The sequence below is a fragment of the Ascidiella aspersa genome, chromosome 4 (assembly GCF_963924565.1).
Source record: "Ascidiella aspersa chromosome 4, kaAscAspe10.2, whole genome shotgun sequence".
NCBI lineage: Eukaryota > Metazoa > Chordata > Ascidiacea > Phlebobranchia > Ascidiidae > Ascidiella > Ascidiella aspersa.
In genome coordinates, this window is record NC_139450.1 from 31,931,836 (window position 1) to 31,954,215 (window position 22,380).

Here is a 22,380-nt window from a genome sequence, read left to right on the forward strand (position 1 = left end):
ATTACGAACATTAACCTAACCTGTAAACAAAAGCGGTTCCCTCCAGCATGACGTCAAAACTTGCATTTTATCCAGTCAAGTTTTGACATGTTCAAAATTTTATGAAAAAAATATGAATATTGATTAAATAAAGCGTTATTTTTTTATTTTCCAGATATTTCAATAATAACTTGCTGTTTTTTTAATACGTCACGAAACTTAGATTAAATTACTTACAATTCAAAGATTATTCTCTACAATAATTGACCCACATTTTTAGATTTAACGCAACTTATTTTGTATGCGAACCGGAACTTAATGAACCGGTTTTGAAATAACATTGGTCGAACCAGAGCTGAACCGAAACTTTTAAATTGCTCGAAACCGGATTCCAAAAAAATCTTGAACCCGAACCGGAAAAGTCAAACGGTTTAACTCCCTGATATAAATAGATGATTAGAAGATGTGTTTAATTGACCAAATATTTATGAGTGGTATTCGTCGTCCGACGGTAAACTAGTTAAATATATAGTTTTATTCAGTACTTCCAATGCTACAAAATCATATTTTAATGTACGGCACTTTAGCTTAATTTAAAAATTCTGACCATGTCAACATGGTTCACCCGTAAATTAATATTAGTTTGTTAGTATTCTATGGTTTTATTTACAATCGAAAGCGTTCAAGCGAAACGACTCACATTCAAGTAAATATATTCTCCCGTAATTTTTTTTCCTATGGCAATTAATACAAAATAGATCACCAAGGTATATCTATAAAATGTATTTATATATGAAGGTGAAAACTTAATGCAAATTGTTTAGTATACAATACCTATACAGTGATATAACCCTTGGTATATATTGCCAAACAAATTTCTTTGAAACAGTCTTCCGTAAATTTAGCGTCCGCTAAGTGTCCGGCTAACAGCGGGTTTGTTTTGATTTCCAAATGCGAATTTAGTTTTAAATTTCACCACAAAGTACTTAAACAATTAAAACTGTAACTATTAAAAGAAAGTTTTATTTTTATTCTGTATTTTGGTATGATGTTTTAGAAACATATCTATTCACAACATGTCTGACCCATCTGGAACTAAAGACGACCCAGCTGTCAAGGTTGGTGAAATGATTCTTTGTAAAATAAATTGATTTCTAAACGTCTGCAAGCACAAAGCCACATTCAACAGGATAGTTATTCTAACTAAAATAAGGGCACTGGACTAGAATCCTACCACAACGTTAAAACTATCAAATCAGTGCACATTATTTGGGTTAGGGTGTGGGTTAGCGTTGGGTTTGTTGTGGGTAAAGTATTATTATATTTATTTTCCCAATTTTCAATTTTTAAGACTGGTTTTGTAATTGTATTTTGTTACTGTAAAAAGTGGTGTTAGGATTCTAGACCAGCGCAAAAATCAGCATTAAACGCTGGTCTAAAATCTTTTTTAATCTAGGTACAGAGTAACAAAACCAGAAATTAAAATTGCAAACTGAGGTAATAAATATAATAACACTTTACCTATGCGCATCACCAAACTATTAAATTGTTCCAAACCTGTGTCATATTAACTTCATGAAGATAAAATGGGTAAAATGTTGGTTACAAATTCAAACTGTATGGTGGTGAATATTTAAACTAAACCTCACTAATTTTTTTTTCAATAAACATTAAAAACCAATTAATGTTTGACACAAAATTTTTATCCGGCCTGCAAGCTTCAACCCTTACATGGTTTTGCGGTTATCCAGCTTTGGTGATCACTTCTATAAAGTGCTAATAACCATTAACCCAAACCATGTTTTAGTTGATGAGAGAACGGCTCATGGGTACGGAAAGAAATGCTGAAGAACTTGCCAAAATGTTGGTCGACCTTGGAATAACTCCAAACGTGTCTCCTGAGTGGTATAAAAATAAACATTTTAACATAACAGTGAAATATCGTAATTAGAAGCACGCTGCAACAAAAAACAGTAAACAGTGTTAAAATATAAATGATTAGTTTTCTTAATTTTTGGCTTTATTCTTTATAAAATCTATTTTCTTGGAAATTGAACATCTAAGATTTTTATATCACTTGATGCAAACTATGATCATGCAGAGCTGTTTCAACTGAATCTTCCTATACCTTGTTAATATTTATAGTCATGTTTATATTTTGTTTTGTATGCCTAATATTGTCATTATCCAAAACTAGTGTACTACTAGAAGAAGCCCTTAGCACAGGGTTTCTTAAACTTTTTTTTTTTTTTTGACCCCCTAAAACTAGGTGACGGACCCCTAAGGGGTTCATGGACCCCAGTTTAAGAACCCCTCCCTTAGCATAAGATTGATTATTGCAAAATTGTGTTGACAGTTTGATGACAATTTTTTCAGGATCCCTGAATCTGCTGGCAGCACCCCAGATTTTCTTGCTATGACGGAAAACCTTTTAAAAAGTGATTCAGGTATGTCATTAGGCATCAAACACTTGTAAAAAATGCATATGCCTAAATAATCATTTAAAAATAACACTGCACTGTTTACTATTTGTTTCCAATTGAACTATAAACTGTAACAACCCTCTACAATTTTGTTTACTTTTGTGTCGAGGTTTAGATATTGATCAATGTTATTTTTAATATTTTAGCTATTAATTCAAAGCCCAAAGTCAACAAACATGTGACGTTTGATTCTTTGCCACCTGATGCAAAAAACAGGGCAAGTACTGCATTTCAATCCATCTTGAAAAAAGACCCAATCAAACCTCTACAAGTTAATTTTGTGAGAAAAACATTTTAAAATATATATACTGCTTGAGTTTATATAATTAGCTTCTATTTTATGTGTGATAAAAATTATAAACCTTATATTTTTAACTCTTATTGGAGCATAATGGTTCGAAAAAAATTGGGTTTTGATTTCATTCAATTGGCTTAATTGCAATTTAGGAGGCTTTTAGCATTGGGCACACAACAAATTGATGTGCTCGACACATTGATTTTTATCGGGCTGATTTTGAAAAACGTGTTGTGAGTAAATTGACTCCACAAGTTGTAAGGCTGTGATGTGGAGCGCAAAAAAAATCAAGCGCAAAAATTAAACATTACGTTCTCGTTTTTTAAAAGATGTGACGACATACAATACAACGGCAATATTACAAAGAACGTTATAGATTTGCGCAAAAAAGAGTCCCCTGTTGCTAGCCTGTTATCATATATAAAATATGGAACAAAAATAGTTTGAAAGGGATAACTTTTATCATTTATCTATTAGTTGGCAAAACTGAATTATTTCTTTGATGATATATATATAACATATAGACAGAAAACATGCAATGGCACTCTAAGAGAATTTGTACTTGAAAGGAAAAAAAGTAGATAATTGAAATTACGCGCATAGCACACCAATTTTGGGCAGTTTCAAAGGTAAAGTTGGAAAAAAAAAACAGAGTTTGTCCATTTGTAGGAGTGGTGCCTAACGTAAACGAAATCATTAAAATCACTGAGGGAAATTAAGTAAAGCTTGCGCGCCCTTGAATTTTGCTTGGTCTGGGGGGCGCGCCCCCCGGTTAAGAACCGCTGACATAGGCGTTATTTAATTCGGCTATCAGCTTTTGATATCGCATCGCAAAGAGTAGAAGCGGGTCAAAGAAACTTTAAGACTGCCTTGTCCTCACCCGAATGCTTCGCGGGCCACACAAAATTCTTTTGCGGGCCACGTGTTAGTCACCCCTGTTGTAGTGAGACTTAGTTAGAAAAAGTCCATTGTGTTCATTTTCAATGAATCAAAATTTTTTCCAAACGTTCAAAATGATACCTACTTCTGTATGGGCTTTGATATTCTTACTACGCTCTTGTTAAAATAATTTCATAGCTATACGTTTGAGTATTTAGTTTTTTATTTATATCTCTTGCTGGCTTGTACCCTTAAAATCATTTGTTTAGAGATGCTCTCATAGTTCCATTTGTTAATGGACACCTTGTTGTTAATGTTAATTTTACAGCAATAATTTTATAGCAAAGGGCCTTTATTGTTTTATAGAATTCCACAAATCTTGACGAAAACAAGCAGGTTTTATCGCCTGAAGACTACTCGAAGCTCGTTAATCGCTTGTGCAAGACTGAAAGTGTGATCCAATCTCTTAAACTCAGTCTTTGCTCGATGAAAGCAAAGCACGAGTCTTCCGATAAAGAGAAACTACTTGTTATTACAAAGTACGCATAACACTTTAAAAAGTTTGCAAAAAAAATGACACTAAATATGTTTTTATCGCAGAACAATAAACAAATATCCAGTCATAATATGGTTGCAGTTATACTCTTTAATTTCTCCGAAATTTTTATTAATTTAACAATCTGTTACACAGAATGCAGTGCTTCTGTGAAACAGATTGTTGAATTAATAAAAAATTCGAGAAATTAAGAGTATAACTGCAACTATATTATGAGTGGGTATTTGTTCAGAACATATTTTTTTATTTTTTTGCAAACTATTGTTTGCGTTATGCATAAAAAAATTGTTTTAAAATTTTGACAGGTTGAAAGATGAAATTAAGGAGCAAGATGCGAAACTCAAGGAGCAGCAAGATGAACTCCAGGAAGAAAAGAAGAGAAGAGGAGATTATCATCAGAGATGGGAAGATGCTGAGAAGCAAGTAGTCGATCTGCATCAGAGAATCGAAGATTTAAACAAGGTTTTTGGGCATAGTTTTGTATCCCTGTTGGTATTTTGTTAAGTTCATTAACAAATAAAACTTTTCTACATACATTGCAAAGCTGTTTTACTTATTTCAAATTTTGTTTACTTATTCATACAGCTTCCAATGGCATAAAAATTAATTAGGACTCCCAACTTTAAAGACACTTATCTTTCTGTTGTTAATACCAAATATACCAATAAACAGAATTTGTTAATAACATCGTTTTTTTATTTTGGGAAAATCAAAATCATTGAATATGGCTTTTCAATAAGTCTGTAATGATAAATTTTAGACTTTTACTCTAATAATATAATAGTGTAATGTAAATTTTAGACTTTGCTGTACATAGTTTTAAAGACCTTGCTTACCTATTAAATTATTATTCTTTCACATTAAGCAGTTAAGTTAAAACAATTTTACATGAAATGCCATATTTGTCCTACACAAGTACTCTGTAGTTTCCAACCTGCAGATTTAAAGCAAAAATACGTTGTTTAGAAGGTTTGTAAAACACTTATTCCTACAGAAACTAATGATACCTATTCATAAGGCCAATTAATATACTTGTGCAAAATGTTAAGAATTAATTACTTATTATGTTTTAAACCTGTGTTGCTAAACAGTCTAAACATCGCTTGTTAGACTTATGTTATTTCCGATTGTTTTACTTGGTTGACCAATGAAAAAATGCAATTACCTAAACAGGATATAAGAGCCTAATGGTTAAAAGTTGCAGCCTTAACAAGATGCAGCAATTGATTTGTAATTTATCCAGGTGTTGCTTTATGGTATAAACATGTTTCTACCATTAAAATTTGCAGAAGACACACTTGGAAAGTCAAGAAGACGGTCAACTCGAGGAGAAGTTCAATCGTCGCATCGAGGAAGCAAGGACAGAGGTCGCTAGAGAGCGTGAGGTTCGGGAGGTCGTTGAGAAGTCGCACATCTCGCTCCTGTCGAGAGTTCATGACATGGAAGAAGTCATACAACACGAGAGAAACCAGGTGCACATTACTATGACAATAACTTTGTAACTTATGGAACATTATGGCCGGAGGTTGTAGTGTGATGTTCATATCAAAGCCCATACAGAAGTAGGTAGCATTTTGTAAACGTTTGAATTAATCTTACGATAATTGCTAAACTATTTAAAGCCACTTTTAAAACAACATGTTCTATTTAGTTGTTATTTTCGAACAACATATGTTGAGTTTTTTAAACGTATATCCTTCGTCTATCTACAACCTCCAGCCATTACCTTTAAATTTTTTCAAACTTTAAACAAGTGCTACATTTTTCTCTTTTGGCATTGATTCTCATTGTATGTCAGAAGCCTGTGTTTGTTTTTTTTAATGCTAAAAATCTGTGGTGAATTTATCTCAAATTATAATCTTGAAAAATAGAATAGAAATATATTGGTTAGCTACGGTAAAACTTACACAGCCCTATTCACCATTTTATTAGCTGAGTGTATGTAGTTACTGTTAACGCAAATAAGCCACTATCAATTATAATCCCACTGTAAGTCTCATAGTTTTAACAAATTGTTTTTTTTTTATTAAAGATGCATTAATAATAATGAAAAAGTCGTTTATGCACAACATGAAACTTTTTTTTTGTTTTCTTTGAACATTGAATCTTATAGTGTGAGGAGCTTCGTCAAGAAAACCAAAAGTTGCGAGAAACCAATTCAAATTACTCGGATCAAACCACGAATTGGACGACGAAAGCGGCCGAAATGGAAAACGTTCTCGTAAACCTAAAAACAGAACTGGATGCAAAAGAAAAAGCGATCAAGAGGTTCGTTATCATTTTTGTTTAGTAATTTCAATGCAGCTAATTACAATCAGTGAACTACAACCTAAAATAATGTTTCGCAGCCTTTTTTGGCTTGCGGCATCCTACAGAAATTATAAATAGCTGGTCACCCTTGATCGTATTTTTGCTGAGTGGTTAACTGTAACATTACAATAAATGAGATTGAAACAGACCATTAGCTGTGCAACAAGGTTGAAAAACCCTTCTTAATTTTTGGCATTTTCATTTTAGACATTGGACGAAGAAGAAATATTTTAACTAATAAAGCAAAAATTACAATCCTAAAAAGTTTGAAATATCTATCGGCACCCTTGAGCGTTAAAAATGGCACCCTAGAGTGCCGCGGCACCCCGGTTGAGAACCATTGCCCTGAAAGTATAAAACGCATATCTGTACATGCATTCACCATTTAATTACCATATAAAATTAAATTGCTTGTAATGTAACAGGCAATTTTAGAAAGTAAGCAAGGCCTTCTCCATTAAACTGCAGTTTAGACATAGTTTTGTGATTCAACAGGATTTTTAAATGTTGTTTAATCCAGGTTAATAGATGAACAAGACCAGAATGCAAAGGAAAGTAGCGACCTTGCTTCGAAACAATCCACTCTCTCCAAAGAACTAAAGCAGTGCAACATTCTTATGGATGCACAGAAAGTGAGGAAATATGTTTTTAAGTAAAGCTTTAAGACTTAATATTGAGCAAAGTTCAAAACTTTTAAAAATTTTGGAAATTATTGTTTATTTTAAACAGCAAGTTATCCTTAAATATGCTGTTCCTACAACTTACTGCAAAATTGCTCTTCCAGTTATTTATTTTAGGCGATGTTTCGTCTACCTATACAAAGTAAGAGCTTTTTTTGTAAGTTGTCCTTATTTTTTTTTTTTGTGTTGTCAAGTTATGCCAAATCCCAAAGGTTTATAAGCAACTTTAACAATTTCAATATTTTTAAGTGACATTTTACAAAAATAAAGCTGTTTTTGTGCAAACCGTCACCATTGTTGCTTTGGGAGTTCGCTGTTCAGTGTTCTTAGTGTACAAAACTTTTAGATTTTCGGTTGTGAAAATGCACAGAAGTCGGTGATGTAAGCATTAGGGTGCTGCGGTTTTAAATTAAATGTTTTATGTGCTAATGAACTTGTAGGATCCCAAAGTTAAAATTTTAAGAAACTTTTACATTTGTACAATACAACTGTTATAATAAAATTAAAAATGAATATTAAACTTTGGAGCAAAAAGGTTTGAGGCTGTAGTAAGACATATAGTAAGAATATGTAAGCCCATACAGAAGTAGGAATCATTTTGAACGTTCGCTTGTTGAAAATGAATATAGAGATATTAAAAAAATGATACCTACTTCAGTATGGGCTTTGATATTCTTAATAACAAACTTTGTGATGTCCTCACCACTTTTCTAAAAACAATACAAAACAACTTTCAATTCATTTTTCTGCAGTCGGCATTTTCTCAAATCGAAGCTGAAAACAAGAAGTTGTCGGAGGAGTTGGAAAATGAGAGGAGCCTCCGGGAGCAATTGGAGGAATGGAGGAGAGGAGCGGAGGAAAAAAGTGGGAAAAATAGCGAGGAGGAGAAAATGAGGAGAAACGAAATGGAGAAGAAAATGAAGGCAGACATGAGACAGGCGAGGCAATTAAAACGTTAAAAAATCACTAGTTGATTTGCTGTATGTAAGTGTTTTGCCTCGATAGCGCCCTGGTTTAACTTGAGGTTACCGAGAAAGAGCCGGGCCCAAGGGAGCCGTGTCGAGCAGAAATTAGACTCAATATATATATATATATTTTTTTTTTATTAATATTACACCATGGACTTACTTAGTTTTGTATGGGCTTTGATATTCATTCTACGTCTAACTACAACCTCCAGTTATTATGTGCATTGCAAGTAATTTTCTTTTGTAATTCTTTTTGTGTTTAGTATTTCTACCAAGCCTTGCAAAAATTGTAGTTCTTCTTAGCAACGTGCAACAATCACCTGCTCAGAATATAACATTAATTATGAAATCTAATAAAATAACATATTTTTATCATGATTTTTTATTCGCTTTTTGTTGCTCTAATAAGGCATGGGACACAAAATTACAACCCGCCGGTTCAACTCTTCCACTATGCAGCGGAATACTTCACTAAAACATGATTTTTAATAATTTATGAATAATAAACTTATCTAAGTTTTGACGCGATTTTAACTAAACTACAACTTCACAAAGCTCACTATATGTTGGGCCTTATGGTTTTGGCTCTATATGAATAAAGTTTAATCCGTTTCTTTATGCTTAAAGGCTGTGAACCGGGAGAAGAGGAAGTTTGAAGAAGCGGAGGCGAGGATCTCTCTCCTGGAGGAAGTGATTAAGAAGCAGGAGCAGTCCATCAAGGACAAGGAAGATGAGATGGAGGCGAAAGAAACTGAGATGGAAGAGCGATTGTTCCAAGAGAAAAAAGTGAGATATTTCAAAAAACAGTTGAAGCAGTCCAAATTTGCCTGAAGCAATTTGAGCTTGCATTGGCGAGTGGGCGAGTGGTATATTCAAAGTGCAATAATAGTTTTGTGTTAATAAGTTTCAGAACTCTTACCGATGCTCCGCCAGTTATAGACCAGCCAACTGTTACCCTTTTTTAATTGTTCTTTTTTAGGATTAAATACGTGGATAAGTTGTAAAGATTTTATTATTTTACAGAGTTTAAATGCGTTTAGAATCTAATTAAAATAATTGCTTTGTGGTTTTAAAATTTATTACTTTTCTCAATAAATAGCTGGAAAATTAACTGGACTAAGCTATTTTTCTGTGTTTTTTTTACACATTTTGAGATTAGGGCTAAGTTTGAAACAAGTTAATATGCTTTTAGAATCTAATTAAATGATTGCCTTATTGTATTTTAAAATTTATCACTTTGTTTCAAGATATGCAAACTTGTTGACTGTGCCTTTTATTGTGCACTTTTAACGTTTAAAATAATTTATACTGTAATGTTAAAGTGGTGGTTTATAAAAGATTTATTTTTATTTTTATGTATTCTGGACATACACAAAAGAGTACTTTCAATTTAAACTGTGCCATGCTAAATTAAAAAAATTCCATTAAAACCTGCAAATTTAATTACGATTTTAACATTTTTGCAACAAAACACCCGTATAATCCACACTTTTCTAAGATCTGAATCTTACATTACAGAAAGTGAACGAGTTAAGTAAAGAACGCGACCAGGAAATCAAAAGCAAAGAAAACCTGATGAAAGACCTGAATAAAGCTGTGGGGGAGGTGAACAGAGAGAAGGAATTCCTGCAACAGCAAGTCGAAGAAATGAAGGTGTTCTATTAGGATCGATACAAGCACATTACTGAAAAAAAGGGAAAAAATCTAGACAAAACTTGACTGAAATAAAAATAAATATATAATCCGAGCAAAAAATAAGACGTCTCCCCTAAAACGGTTTCGATTTTTTGGCCGATATTTTACTTGATTTGAGAATATGATATAATTGTTTCTGAAAAAAAAAACTTTGTAATTTATTAGGAAAAAAATAATTTAGCATCAGAGTTTAATAAATTGATACTGGTAGATTAACTTAAATTTTATTTCGATTTTATTTTCAATTAATTCAGATTTGCAATGTTGGACCGGGTTTCAGATATATAAAAAATGTCGGTATCGGTTATCGGTTGGCAAAACGTTAAAAATCAGGTTCCGGCATCGGCCAGAAATGTGATATTGGTAAGAAATCATGAGCATTACCGTTTTATCTCAAATTCAAACTACGTTTAAAGAATTTTTGACAACGATTTTTTTTTGTTGAGGGCAACACTTCTTTTTTACCAACGAGTTTTCCTACCACAATAAAGGTTTTCGTCGGAACCTAAAGAACACCTGTGGTTCCTTTGACTTAGATTGCAAATCAACGAAGCATAAACTAGCGGCAGACGAAAATTCAAGAAACTGTGGTTAAACTTCCTGGTCCACAATTTTTTTATCATGTGAATCCCCTTGGAATATAAAGGAATAAAATGTCCAGTATCAATATCCCTAATTGCGAGAAAAGGTGAAAAAGTATTAAGAAATATTTAAGGCTTCGCAGACTGTATAATAACACACAAGTCGTTCCAATCAAAGAGTATTAATTAAAAGCGGCTGGGCAAAGCGGAATTATTATTCAAATAAAGACTTTTTACCGAAACGAAGTTTATCAACCATGACTAATAACGTTTATTCGGTGTAATACCTTTACACTTCCTTGGGTTCCTTGGGTATCCGATAATAACAGAAAACCCTACGACACTACCATGATTTCTTTCATACGAAACCCTCCTTTAAATTGACCCGGGGTCAAAGTTCAAACATACGTCACTTCCTTCCCACTAGCTCGAGCAGGAAGTGACGACAAAGGAACGTCATCAACTTGAAGAGGAGAACAGTCGTCTGATGGATCGCATGGCGTCGGTCGAACACCAGGAGGCAGCATACAAGCACGCACAAGAACTTGCCACCACCGCCAATACGGCCAAGAGTCAGCTGGCATACGATAATGGAAAATTGCAGGTCTGTTTCATTTTCTGCTTGAATACAGTACGATTTTTTGTGAAGCCAGTGGTTTAATTATGAGTTTGTTTCCAAAGTGCTTGGAAACAGAAAAATTAATTGATGTGTGATGGAATTTAGCCTAAAGAGACTAATATTGAAATTAGTAAATGTCAAAATTACAATTTCAAAAACTATAAGAATTTTTTTAAGAAATTTCTTATGACATTTTCTCAGTAAAATCGATATATCGGCACAAGCGTAATATAGATCGAGACTATCGGTCTACCTCTATGTGTTTAGTATCGCCGTTTTAATATATAGTTAACTATAGTTCAAGCGACATTCCCTACTTATTTTCTTTTCAATTTTCCCCAGTCACCACCTTTTTTATCGGTTTTCTCACTCTTGTATTTTATCACTCCTCTTCGTTTTTCTCCTCCAGACGCGCGTCGAGCATTTGGAGGAGGAGTTGCGAGCAGTAGCCTCGGTGCAGTCGCAGGCGGTTCAGCTTCGCGCCACAAACCGAGCCCTGGAGCAGAAATACTCGCAGCTTTCAAGCGAACTCGCATCTGCCAGGGTAGAAAACGGCAGAACTGCGTCACATATCAAACAGGTAAATGGGGATAAAAATGTGTTTGTTTAAAACGTTCACAAAATGCTACCTACCTATGTATGGGCTTTGATGTTCATTCTCCGTCCCACTAAAACCTCCAGCCATTATGGAGTCCATGACATGAAACAGGTTATACAGCACGGGAGAAACCAGGTGCAACTACTGTAATAACAACCTTGTAATTTTTACCATAATGTCTGGAGGTTCATCCTGGAGTAAATCATTTAAAGTATTTATTTAAAATAACGTTTACAATATGCAACCTACTTCTGCATTGGATTAGATATTTATTCTATGTCTAGCTGCAACCTCCGGCTATTATGCTCCACAGCTTTTGAAGTAACTTCATCAATCCATTAATTCAACAATTTATTGTGTGGTAAATCACAACCTTGTAGTGTTGCAATGACTGAAGTCAAAACTTTAGTCATTTTTTTAAAATGATTTGACTTAAGTCATTTAGACAGTGACTTTGCTTAATATTACATGTTAAGGTGCTTTAATTGAATATTTTTAGGTAAAATTGGCTGATGAAAGCCAATTATTAAATGTTTAAAATGTTAACTTGCCATTTTTTTTTTGTGTATACTTTGCGAAATATTGGTGGGAATGAATCGTGTTTACCATTTTTTCTCCCAATGCCGTGAGCTTTAATTGACTTTCATAACTTATGACCTGGACTTGGGCTGTGACTTGACTCGTTGTTGGTTAAAAAATTATTTGGAGAGTTATTTTGCAAATTACCTGACTGACACTTGAAGTCAGTTGAAATGACCGATTAGAGCACTGCAGCCCAGTACCGTGTGATAAGTGCTAAAATAGCTATAGTGTCAGCATACAGGACTCGTCGTATTGAAAAACCCATCCCTTAAGTTCTCTTGCCAATTTAAAATTTCTTGCCAATGACTTATACGAGACCTCTTTGCAACACTGGTATTTTAAAGACTTTCTAAGGCAGGGATGTCCAACCCATATGACGTCAAGATATGACGTAACTTATGACGTCACCCATTTAATTTAATAGGTTTTGCCGCCTATCGAAATTTCTAAAGTGGCAATGCGGCCCATTCTGCCAAAAGGTTGGACATTCCTGTTCTAAGGTATAAATATATTTTTTTAGTTATAAATTCTGACCCTCAATATAATCACAATAAAACGACACAAAAACTTTTAAAGACGTATTTTCAAAATTAAATAACTTGGATGCACTAGACTTTTGAGTCTCCGGCGAGTTCCGAGTCCCGAGTTTGACTGCAGCAAAGCAAACCGACTCCTCGAGTCCCGAGCCTGACTCCGACTCCGCAGCCCTGGTAGACACTAGACTTGCCTCAAATTGTCGGATTGATAATACAAAAAAAAATGTCCCAGCCCTTTATAAGCCGGTCTTTATTTGTTGTTCAGTTGCAGAGCGGAATGTCGCGCAAGGAGTCCGACTTCCACCTCGCTATAGCAGCAAGGGACGAGGCTCTGCAGGAAAAAGAAGCAGCTCTTGCTCAAGTTGAAGCTGTGAAGGTAAAGGGGAATGTGGCATTTCTGTGTGGTCCACCTACATTTACTCTCTCGGCAATTTTTGGAACGTAGTTTGAAAGATTTAAACGAAGTCTTGTTGGGGGGGGGGGTTGTGCTGTTATTAAGAAAAATCATCTTGTTTCATATAAAAAGGGCAACTCATTCCGTGAGCCAATGGCAAATGCTGGCGCGAAAATCTTGATTAGGCCAACTGATTTTCGCCATAGCCTTTCCGAAAACATCCAGTACAACCTCATATTGTTCAATTGTTCCTCTTTCCATCTAGGAGCAGGAGAGAAGTCGTTCCTCCCAGCTGATGCGAGAGTTTTCCTCCTGTCGTTCAGACAACGAGCGCCTCTCCTCGGCTCTCTCTGAGGTCTCCTCTCGCTTCCAGGACCTCCAGGAGCGGCTGGATGCTGCTCAGAGCCAACTCGGGAGGAAAGATGCGCAGATAGGAGCGCTACAAGAGGAAGGGTGAGAGACCGGGTTAAAAGTGAAAGTTGAAATCCCATACAGGAGTGTATTAAAAGCCATCGCAGACTTGCCGAATCTGTCGATCAATGATGCAAACAAGGCAGGCTAGAAAAACAACTAGCCTGTTGGTGTGGTACGAACTCACGACCTCCGGTAAATTAAACTGGGACGCATAAATACCACTCACAGATTTACATCTATAATATATAGTGTACTTGTTCTGACGGGATAAAATTTAAAGTGGAAATTATTAATTTAAAAAATAAAATTAACCTTTTTTACTAGAAAATTCGTCATGTAATTTAAACTGGGGCGCATACATTTTACAAAAAGATTTAAATCTATATTCCATATATAGATATTGTACTTTTTCTGACTTTAGTTAGCATGTAAAAACCAATAATACACAATCTCTAATGAATTCCGCATTACTTTATTACCCATGTGCGGGTTTTTTTTTTTGTTGTCAACTTTTTGGTTTGGCACGCTAGACAATCGAAAAAGTTGCGGCGCACTTTCTAAAAACAAGAATACCATTTTGATAACAAGCGTTTAGAAAACAAGCTTTCAAAATTAATTTTCCAAGGGTGTCGCACAGTGATTTCAATTTGTATGTAAACTCCTTTGCGGTACAATAAAATTGATGCACGATCCCACTCAGAATTTTTGTTTGTTGTTTCGCAAATTTATTAAGAAGGTAAGTTAACATATTGGGATAATTGAACTACGTAAGCAAATAAAAAATTGGCCTGGAAAAATGACCTTTGGTCGTTTCAATTTAATCTATTTTGCTAATGTGAGCATAGTTATGACGTCATTTAGTATCGGGTCAGATCGCGATACTTTTGTCCAAAATATCGGTCATCGGTATCGGAATAAAACAAACATCAGACATCCCTATTAACCATGGTAAACTGAATATGTAAAATATGAAGATATTTCCTCGCCCTAACACGTAAATGACGACAATGACTTCAAATGGAAGCAAATGTTATTTAGATTATCCTGTCTTTTTCAAAGCCTGTCGTTAATAAGTTCTAGTAATTTTAAAGACAAAAATATATTTCGCCACAAAATAGGGCATAATCAGTCTTTTAATTGGAATTCATGTGAAATGGATTTTTTTTAAATAATAAAACTTATTAATAAACGACTTTGACTAAGACAGGAAAGTCTAAAGCAGTGGTTCTTAAACTGGGGGGCGCGTCCACCTTTGGGGGCGTGTGAGGTTCACAAGGGGGGTTGACAAACTCTGTATGAATTGTGACTAAACATTAAGGCGAAGTGATGTTTTGTTAAAATTGTAAAAGGGGGCGTGCATCAAAAAGTTTAAGAGCAACTGGTATAAAAAATATATGTTAAAACAAGTAATTTTATCTTTTTTTTGACCAGTAACAAATTACGTCACGAGGCCGGCTTGCTCGAGGGCGACCTCCAGCGGGCCGAGGGCGAGTTGCGAGAGCGCGACACGGTTGAGCAGTCACGCATAACGCCTGCGCTCGATGCGCTTGAGCAAGCACGGCGAGAGAACCAGCGATTGGCTGCGTCGCTTGAAGATGTTTTGAGGACGAACGCTCAGATGAAGGAAGATGTGGACAAGTACAGGGTGGGAAATGTATTAATTGATGGTTACGAGTGTTTTTATGGAAGTATAGTTTTATTTGTTAAGTATAGGGCACAGTAACTGTATTTTTTTTATGAAAAAGAACATTTTTATCTTGTAAGTATAGGGTACAGTACATATTTTTTAAACATTTCTATCTAAAAAAAAATTTTTTGAATGATATTTTCTACGAAAAACTGTTTTTTATGTCTTTAAATTAAGAGTTTTAAGTACCTAGTTTTTTTTATGGCAACATGATTGTTAAAAGGCACATATACAGGTTTAGGTAAAGTACCTTTACAAATAAATATACTTTATGTTTGGATGATTTTTTGCTATTTGTTGAAATTTCAACGTCAGTTGAAGTGACTTACTGTATAAATAACTTTTCCAATCTTTCTTTTTTCCTTTGTTCCGTCAGACCGACCTTGAGATTCAGCGCGAGCGTGCCGACATGTTGTCACGGCAACAGGAGGCGCATGCGCAGGACGTGGCCATGGCAACCAGGAGCCAATCGGATCGCGTCAAGCAAATGAAGGAGCAGTTTGACCGCGAGAGGGCGACGTTGAAGCGTCAAATGCAAGCCAGGATCGGAGAGGTTTGGCGAACGCGTTTTAAAGCGCTTTGTGACGTCATTTTACGCGTTTTTTAAGTTGTGACGTAACGTTTTTAATCGAATACTTAAAAAAATATGTTCATACATTTGATTTAATTTTGAAGATAACCCTTTGTCTATAATTTCTCTTTTGGTAAATTTTACTTAAGAAAATCATTTTCTGTAAATTCTTTTTTTAGATGATTTGTGTGCAAAAGTGCTTTAAAGGTCATATTAGCGTGACCCTTTGAACATTCTTTCGCAAAATAGCGTCTTACATTTTTTGCCCTACTTTTAAAATTAAGAAAATTCCCGTTTTTTATACAAATGCATTATCTGCAAAATTGCCTTTTTTACGATAAATTGTTCTGTAAAAATGCCATAATTAAAAAAAGTTTTGCAGACACTTTAAAGATGATTCCTATTTAAAAAAAGTTATCATTCTACAGTTTTACATTCAAAAACTCTTTTTTTTTAAAACAAAACGCACAAAAACTGTTTTTTGTGAAAAAATCCCATTTCTATTTAAGTTTTTGACAGAAATCCCTTAATTGACTTTTTAAGGTTAAGAAGGCGAGCGAGGCGACCCAAACTCGCAACAGCCAGCTGACTCGCGGCAACTCCGAGTTACGAAGCAAACTCGCCTCCCAGGAGCGAGTAGTCGCCAAACTCCGCGATAGAGTCAAGCAGCAGAAGAGCGTCATCGACCGCCACCAGGGGAAACGAAAGAGCAGCGTAATCACCGAAACAAAATTAAAGGTGAAATAAAAATAAAAACGATTTATTTAATTGGACACAAAATTCTACGTACTTCAGAGAATGAAAAACTTTTTTATTTATTTAATTAATTATTCGCAAAATTCGACTTCTGTATGGACTTTGATATTCTTACTACGTCTCACTACAACCTCCAACCATTATCTTAAGATTTGTTCAAAACGTTCAAAATGCTACTTCTGCATGGGCTTTGGTATTTGTTCCAAGTCTAAATACAACCGACAGACATTATCTTAAGATTTATTGGAAACGTCTAAAATTCTGCTTTGTCGTTACCGTTCATTCTAATCCAACTACACCAGTGATTCCCAAACTTTTTTTCTCGCGAACCATTTTGAGCTTTTGTACAGTGTTGATGTACCACCTAAGTTACACCTTACCAGAATATCTCAAACTTTAACTCAGTGGTTCTTAACCTTTTTTCAGCCGCGCCCCCCTTTGGTAATTTTCTCATGCCTTGCGCCCCCCTAATATTTCGACATTTTGCAATTAAATATCACTGAGAAAACAGGAAAATAGTGAAGGAAGGGGTTGTTGGTCGCGCGAAGCGCGAAAAATTTTGAGTTTTAGTTGATCGAATTGGCTAAACTGCAACCGAAGAGGCGTTTCGCATTGGGCACGCAACAAATTGCGCGAGCTCGACACATTGATTTTATCGAGCTGATTTTGACAAACGTGTTGCGAGGGCATTTACTCCACAGTTGTAAGAGTTATTATGTCGAGCGCAAAAAATGTCAAGCGCAAATATTAAACATTGCGTTATCGTGTTTCAAAAGATGTAACGACAGACAATACAACGGCAATATTGCAAAAACAATACAGTTTCGCGCAAAAAAAGTTCTTCCCCCTGTTGCTATAGCCTGTTATCATATATAACAGGCTCCCCCTGTTGCTATAGCCTGTTATCACATATAAAATATGGATGAAAAATAGTCCGAAAGGGCGATAGCTTTTATCGTTTATCTATAAGTTAATTTAATAGGACGGTGATACCATGGAATTTCTAAAAGGGGACTATAAGATTCGCGCGCAGCGCGAAAATTTTTGCAGTTTTAATGTTAAAGTTGGCAAAAAACAGAGTTTGTATGTAGGAATTATGCCTAACCCAAACGAAACCATTAAAATCACTGCAAAAAGTTAAAATATATAAAGTCGAGTTCGCGCCCCCCTTAGAATTCCTTGGCGCACCCCTAGGGGGGCGCGCCCCCCCGGTTAAGAACCGCTGCTTTAACTATTTTAGCATATTATACAAAATAAAATGAGCATGTAAGCAGAATTAAACTTTACCAAACGCCATACCAGGAAGACAAAGAAGCCATAAATTAAACAAAACCCAATTCAATGCGATAGTTGTTTTTTCTTCACCAGCTGGTCGATACATACGACAATACTACACCGCTCACTATTAGTTTATTACTACACATATATTAAACCAGCTAACAATTAGCGTTTTATTATCTTGAACAAGATAAGTGTTACGTCATAAACGTGCGAAACCTCAAGTTAAAAGTAACTAAAACGCAGCACGGCAAATTACCCAATCTGAAAGTTTAAAAAGTTGAACGTTTTCGAAATTTATACGTATGCTGAAGTTAGTGGCGTACCATCTGAAAGACTCTCGCGTACCACCGGTGGTACGCGTACCACAGTTTGGGAACCACTGAACTACACAAATAGATTTTGAAGATTACTCAGTTTTATTCGCTTACTCCATGGCTTCTAAACTGCCAATTACTATCATATGTTACCTTTTTTTGTTAAGTACTATAAAGTTATACGCACTAAAATGCCCAGCTATAAAACATTGCCCTATAAGTTATTTTTTTATAAAAAATTCTTTCTAGGAAATCGACCACGATCTTGTGGATTTGGAGAAGACAAAAGAAAGCTACATGAAGAAAAACAAGGACCAGGCCACGATTATAGCAACTTTCAACTCAGAGGTTTGATGAATTAACATGAACTACGATTGTGTGTTGTGCACGGCACGGCCCGTCACGTGTATAAATGGACTTGGTGCATAATCTGGATCAGTGGTTCTCAACCTTTTTTAGCTTACGGACCGGTAACATTTCAAAACAAATTTTGCGGACCGGTGGACCTTCAAAAATCAAAATCAACCCAAAATGCAAATATGACAAAAGTATGCAACTTAAAAGCAAAGAATGGAAACTTAAATTCAATAAGCATTTCTCTGCTGTCTCTTTGATATCATACGTGTTATACGTGGTTCTATTAAAGTTTTTCACGACAACCGGACCTAAAATTTAAGATTTAAACGATCTGTAGCCTACTTTTAAACAGTTGGGCACAACACTTGCATTGTGTCACACGATAAAGTCCAAAGTAGACCATTAACTCTATGTTACGTCACAATGTTGCAAATTACGAAGCTGGTGAAGTTCTAAATTTGATGGACAAGCCTTCAGCATCTTGTATTTTGTAGTTGAGATTTAAGATTGTAATATATTTGGCGGACCGGCGGTTGAGAACCACTGATCTGGATCATTACTATCACTGAAAGAACTTTCGTCACTCTCCACTATGTCGTTGCTTGCATTTGTTTTAAAATCACTACACTCTGATAAGTATGGAGCAGACGACGGTGCTATGACTGGTTTTCTCCTTGCCTCCGTCTGAGCCTGTGTAGCTCAGTCGGTAGAGCGACGAGTTCGTTATTACTGGAGGTCGCAAGTTCGAACCTCATTGCGGGTTAGTTGTTTTTCTAGCCTCGCCTTTTTTGCACTACCATTCTTGATAGGCTGACTGATTTCGGTAAGTCTCCCTAGGCCGTGGCTTATGTTGTGTCGTTTTGGTTACTTTCAGATATACAACGTTTAATCTTCACTTGTTTTCGAAAAATATTTCCAAATATACTTCTAAAACTAAAAAAATCAAGAACTTCATCCCTTTTAAACTATAGGTATTTTAATGCTTTAATTTACAGACTTGTAAGCCTAAGTTATACTATAATTAAGTATTTTTTTGTTTGAATTTTAACTAAAAAATTGATTTATCTGCAATTCCTTATATTCTTGTTTGAACGCTAGTTGCGCAAGGCACCAAAACTTTTGCTGTGATTAAACATTTTGGTTTCTTTTCTCATTTCAAGGTGACGTCACTGAAAGATGACATCGCCGCCTTGAGCCACGCGCAGAAGGTTGCCAGGGAAACGACCTTGAAACTGGAGGCGGAGGTCAGCCGCGAGAGGGCGCAAAAGGAAATGCTGGTCAACAAAATTGACGTAAGAGAAAAAACGCTATGTTTTGATAAAAAATGTGACAAAAACGGCCGCGCGGACCTAAGGACAATATAACAACGTAAATTTTGCCTAATTTTTTGAAATTTGGCTGCTGAGATAACTTTATTATTCAAAAACCCAATGGTATTAATGGAGGTACAGTAGCAAAAACAGTATTTTTTTGTTACCACTTAAACAATTTAAAAACTCGTTATTATAATGGAGATACAGTAGCAAAAAAACGGTCCTTTTTACCACTTTACCAATTTCAAAACTCGTTATTATAATGGAGGTACAGTAGCAAAAAAACGGTCTTTTTTACCGCTTAAACAATTTAAAAACTCGTTACTATAATTGATGTTAAGTAGCAAAAGCGCTATATTTTCTACATCTTAAACAATTTGAAAACTCAAGGTTAGGGATGAAGGTACAGTGGCAAAAAAACTCTCGTTCGCTACATTTTAAACAATTTGAAACTTTGAAATCGCATAAACGAAAGAAATTATTATATACAAAGACGGGTAATAACATTGGTCTTAAACCAGACTAGGCTGTCGATCACTGTACACATTTAGAGCGCACTCAGTTCCTGTTGCAGATCTGCGGACGAGATTGCGTTGCAACAAATGCTGAAAGTAATAAGACGCACATTTGTCTATGTCTGTGCTTGGATTTTTCTTCTGTGTTTTCAAGTGGTTCTAAAAAAATAGTTTTGGGTTTTGTTTTATTGATATCGACTGCTGGACTTAAATTTAAACAATTATGCTTATAATTCTTTCAGACGTCTGCCTCAGCGGTATATATACACTTGCTATCAGTGCCTTCTCTCTATGTTGAAAATGAATAAAGAGTTATTCTAAACGTTCAAAATGATATTTACTTCTGTATGGGCTTTGATATTCTTATTACATCTTACTACAACCTCCAACCATTATGCTCCAATGCTTATAATATTTCAGTTTCTTTGCTGTTCCTAGGCAAATTCCATTTCTGTGTACTAAAACAGGTATAGCTTGTTCATACATCAAGTGTATCAAAACTGAAAACAGATAAAAATGTTGCAACCGGGGAATATGCGTTTCGTCAACCGCAATAATATTAATTTAATTTGATAAAAGTCCATGCGACCTAAACAGAACTGTGCGAAAGACAAATCTGCATAAGTGCTTTAAAAATGTCCACAGGAAATGAAATGTAAAAATGTAATGTTTGTAAAAAATGTAAAAAAATTTGTTGATGAATGTAAAAAAACATGTAAAAAAAAAAAAAAAGATTGAAAGCATTAAGATAAATACCTAAATTTTATAACAAAATGTAAAATAAAAACACTTAATTTTAACCCAAGTCGTGACTTAAGTCCAAAGTCAAGTCTGTGTCCAATAGATTTTACCAAAACGACATAAGTCAAGTCAAGTCAATCATTTTACCACACAACAAATCATTGACTTAATTCGTCTTTGGTATTGTTAAAAAAAATGTAAAAAAAATGTGAAGAATACCAACAAGAACTGTCGGACTCCAACCATAAGACAGAAATAAGCCCAAGCTTTTATATCGTTTTGTACAACACCATAACCTCGCGTCAACTGTGTTTTATTTTAGTCGCTAGACGGCGCCCTGAAGCGTGCGTTGCAAGAGAAGCAAGAAAGCGAAGAAAAACTTCGCAAAGTTCAAATCGAGTCGATCCACGTTCAGCAAAACCTGCAGGTCGGTTGCGGTGTACGATATTATCGCATCGTGGCCGATAAATAATCTATTCAGTCCACTTTATCTAAAAGCTCCCTGATTTAAATTAGGTTAATCAGGTGGCACTATATATAAAGACAAATTGTATTGAATTTTCGACAAGCTTTCGCACAACCGTGCTTTTTAGAACGATTTAAAAAAAAGGTACTTTAATCGTTTTTTTGAAACTTAATTTTACCTGATAAAGCACGGTTCATCTTGTCGATAATTCAATACAATTTGTCTTTATATAGTGCCACCTGATTTCCCTATTTAGAATTAGACGAATAAGGCCATTTAAAAATGTTAATTGAAATTAAAATACATAACCAAAAACTCATTGTGGCAGTTTGCCTAATGTTTTTTTGTGACAAATCGCAATAAAATGTGTAACTTAACCTCTCAAAAAAACTTGTATTTTGTAAGCTTTGTAAAATTCATTTTCTTAAAAAATTAAAAGCAATTTTATTCTTCTAAAAAATTAAAATTCCCACTCGTCAAAGTTATTTTGTTATTTTTTCTCATTTTTGTCAACAAGTTAGGTTTTAAGTAAGCCCAACATAAGCCTTAAACAATTTGTTTACGTTTTTAATATTAAAAAAAAACTATTGTAAGTTATTAGTCTTGAGTCTCAATCGTTTTTTAATTATTCAAACCGACTTGTATATCCGTTAACGTAATAAAATGTGATTTGAGGCCTTCTCTGAGCCGTGAATAGAGACTTGTTTTATTTCAGGAAGCCCAAAGCTGGTTTAAAGACAAGTTTGAAGTTCTCCAAGGAGAGCTATCAGCCCGAAAAGACGATACTGGACCTCTCTACTGATTCGAACA

At 35.0% G+C, this 22,380-nt stretch overlaps 1 protein-coding gene across 1 annotated transcript; it reads left to right on the forward strand.

The window, feature by feature from the left end:
* Window positions 1-958: 958 nt before the first annotated feature.
* On the forward strand, window positions 959-22,380 carry LOC146157511 (uncharacterized). Its single transcript, XM_083387626.1, has 23 exons — window positions 959-1,097; window positions 1,787-1,884; window positions 2,356-2,426; window positions 2,609-2,742; window positions 4,003-4,175; window positions 4,498-4,654; window positions 5,482-5,664; window positions 6,306-6,460; window positions 7,023-7,134; window positions 7,935-8,120; window positions 8,778-8,936; window positions 9,669-9,803; window positions 10,854-11,030; window positions 11,455-11,625; window positions 13,027-13,137; window positions 13,421-13,608; window positions 15,001-15,214; window positions 15,633-15,809; window positions 16,371-16,565; window positions 18,428-18,526; window positions 19,696-19,827; window positions 21,427-21,531; window positions 22,286-22,380. Exons 1-23 carry the CDS (start codon window positions 1,056-1,058, stop codon window positions 22,370-22,372), a joined length of 3,261 nt encoding a protein of 1,086 aa, XP_083243752.1. The 5' UTR covers window positions 959-1,055; the 3' UTR covers window positions 22,373-22,380.

Excerpts from the sequence above, each read along its gene's own strand:
- LOC146157511 (XM_083387626.1), top strand. The coding sequence starts at position 1,056 with ATGTCTGACCCATCTGGAACTAAAGACGACCCAGCTGTCAAG. Across the intron at positions 5,665-6,305 it reads TACAACACGAGAGAAACCAG|TGTGAGGAGCTTCGTCAAGA; the intron begins GTGCACATTACT and ends TGAATCTTATAG. Across the intron at positions 13,138-13,420 it reads CTCAAGTTGAAGCTGTGAAG|GAGCAGGAGAGAAGTCGTTC; the intron begins GTAAAGGGGAAT and ends CTTTCCATCTAG.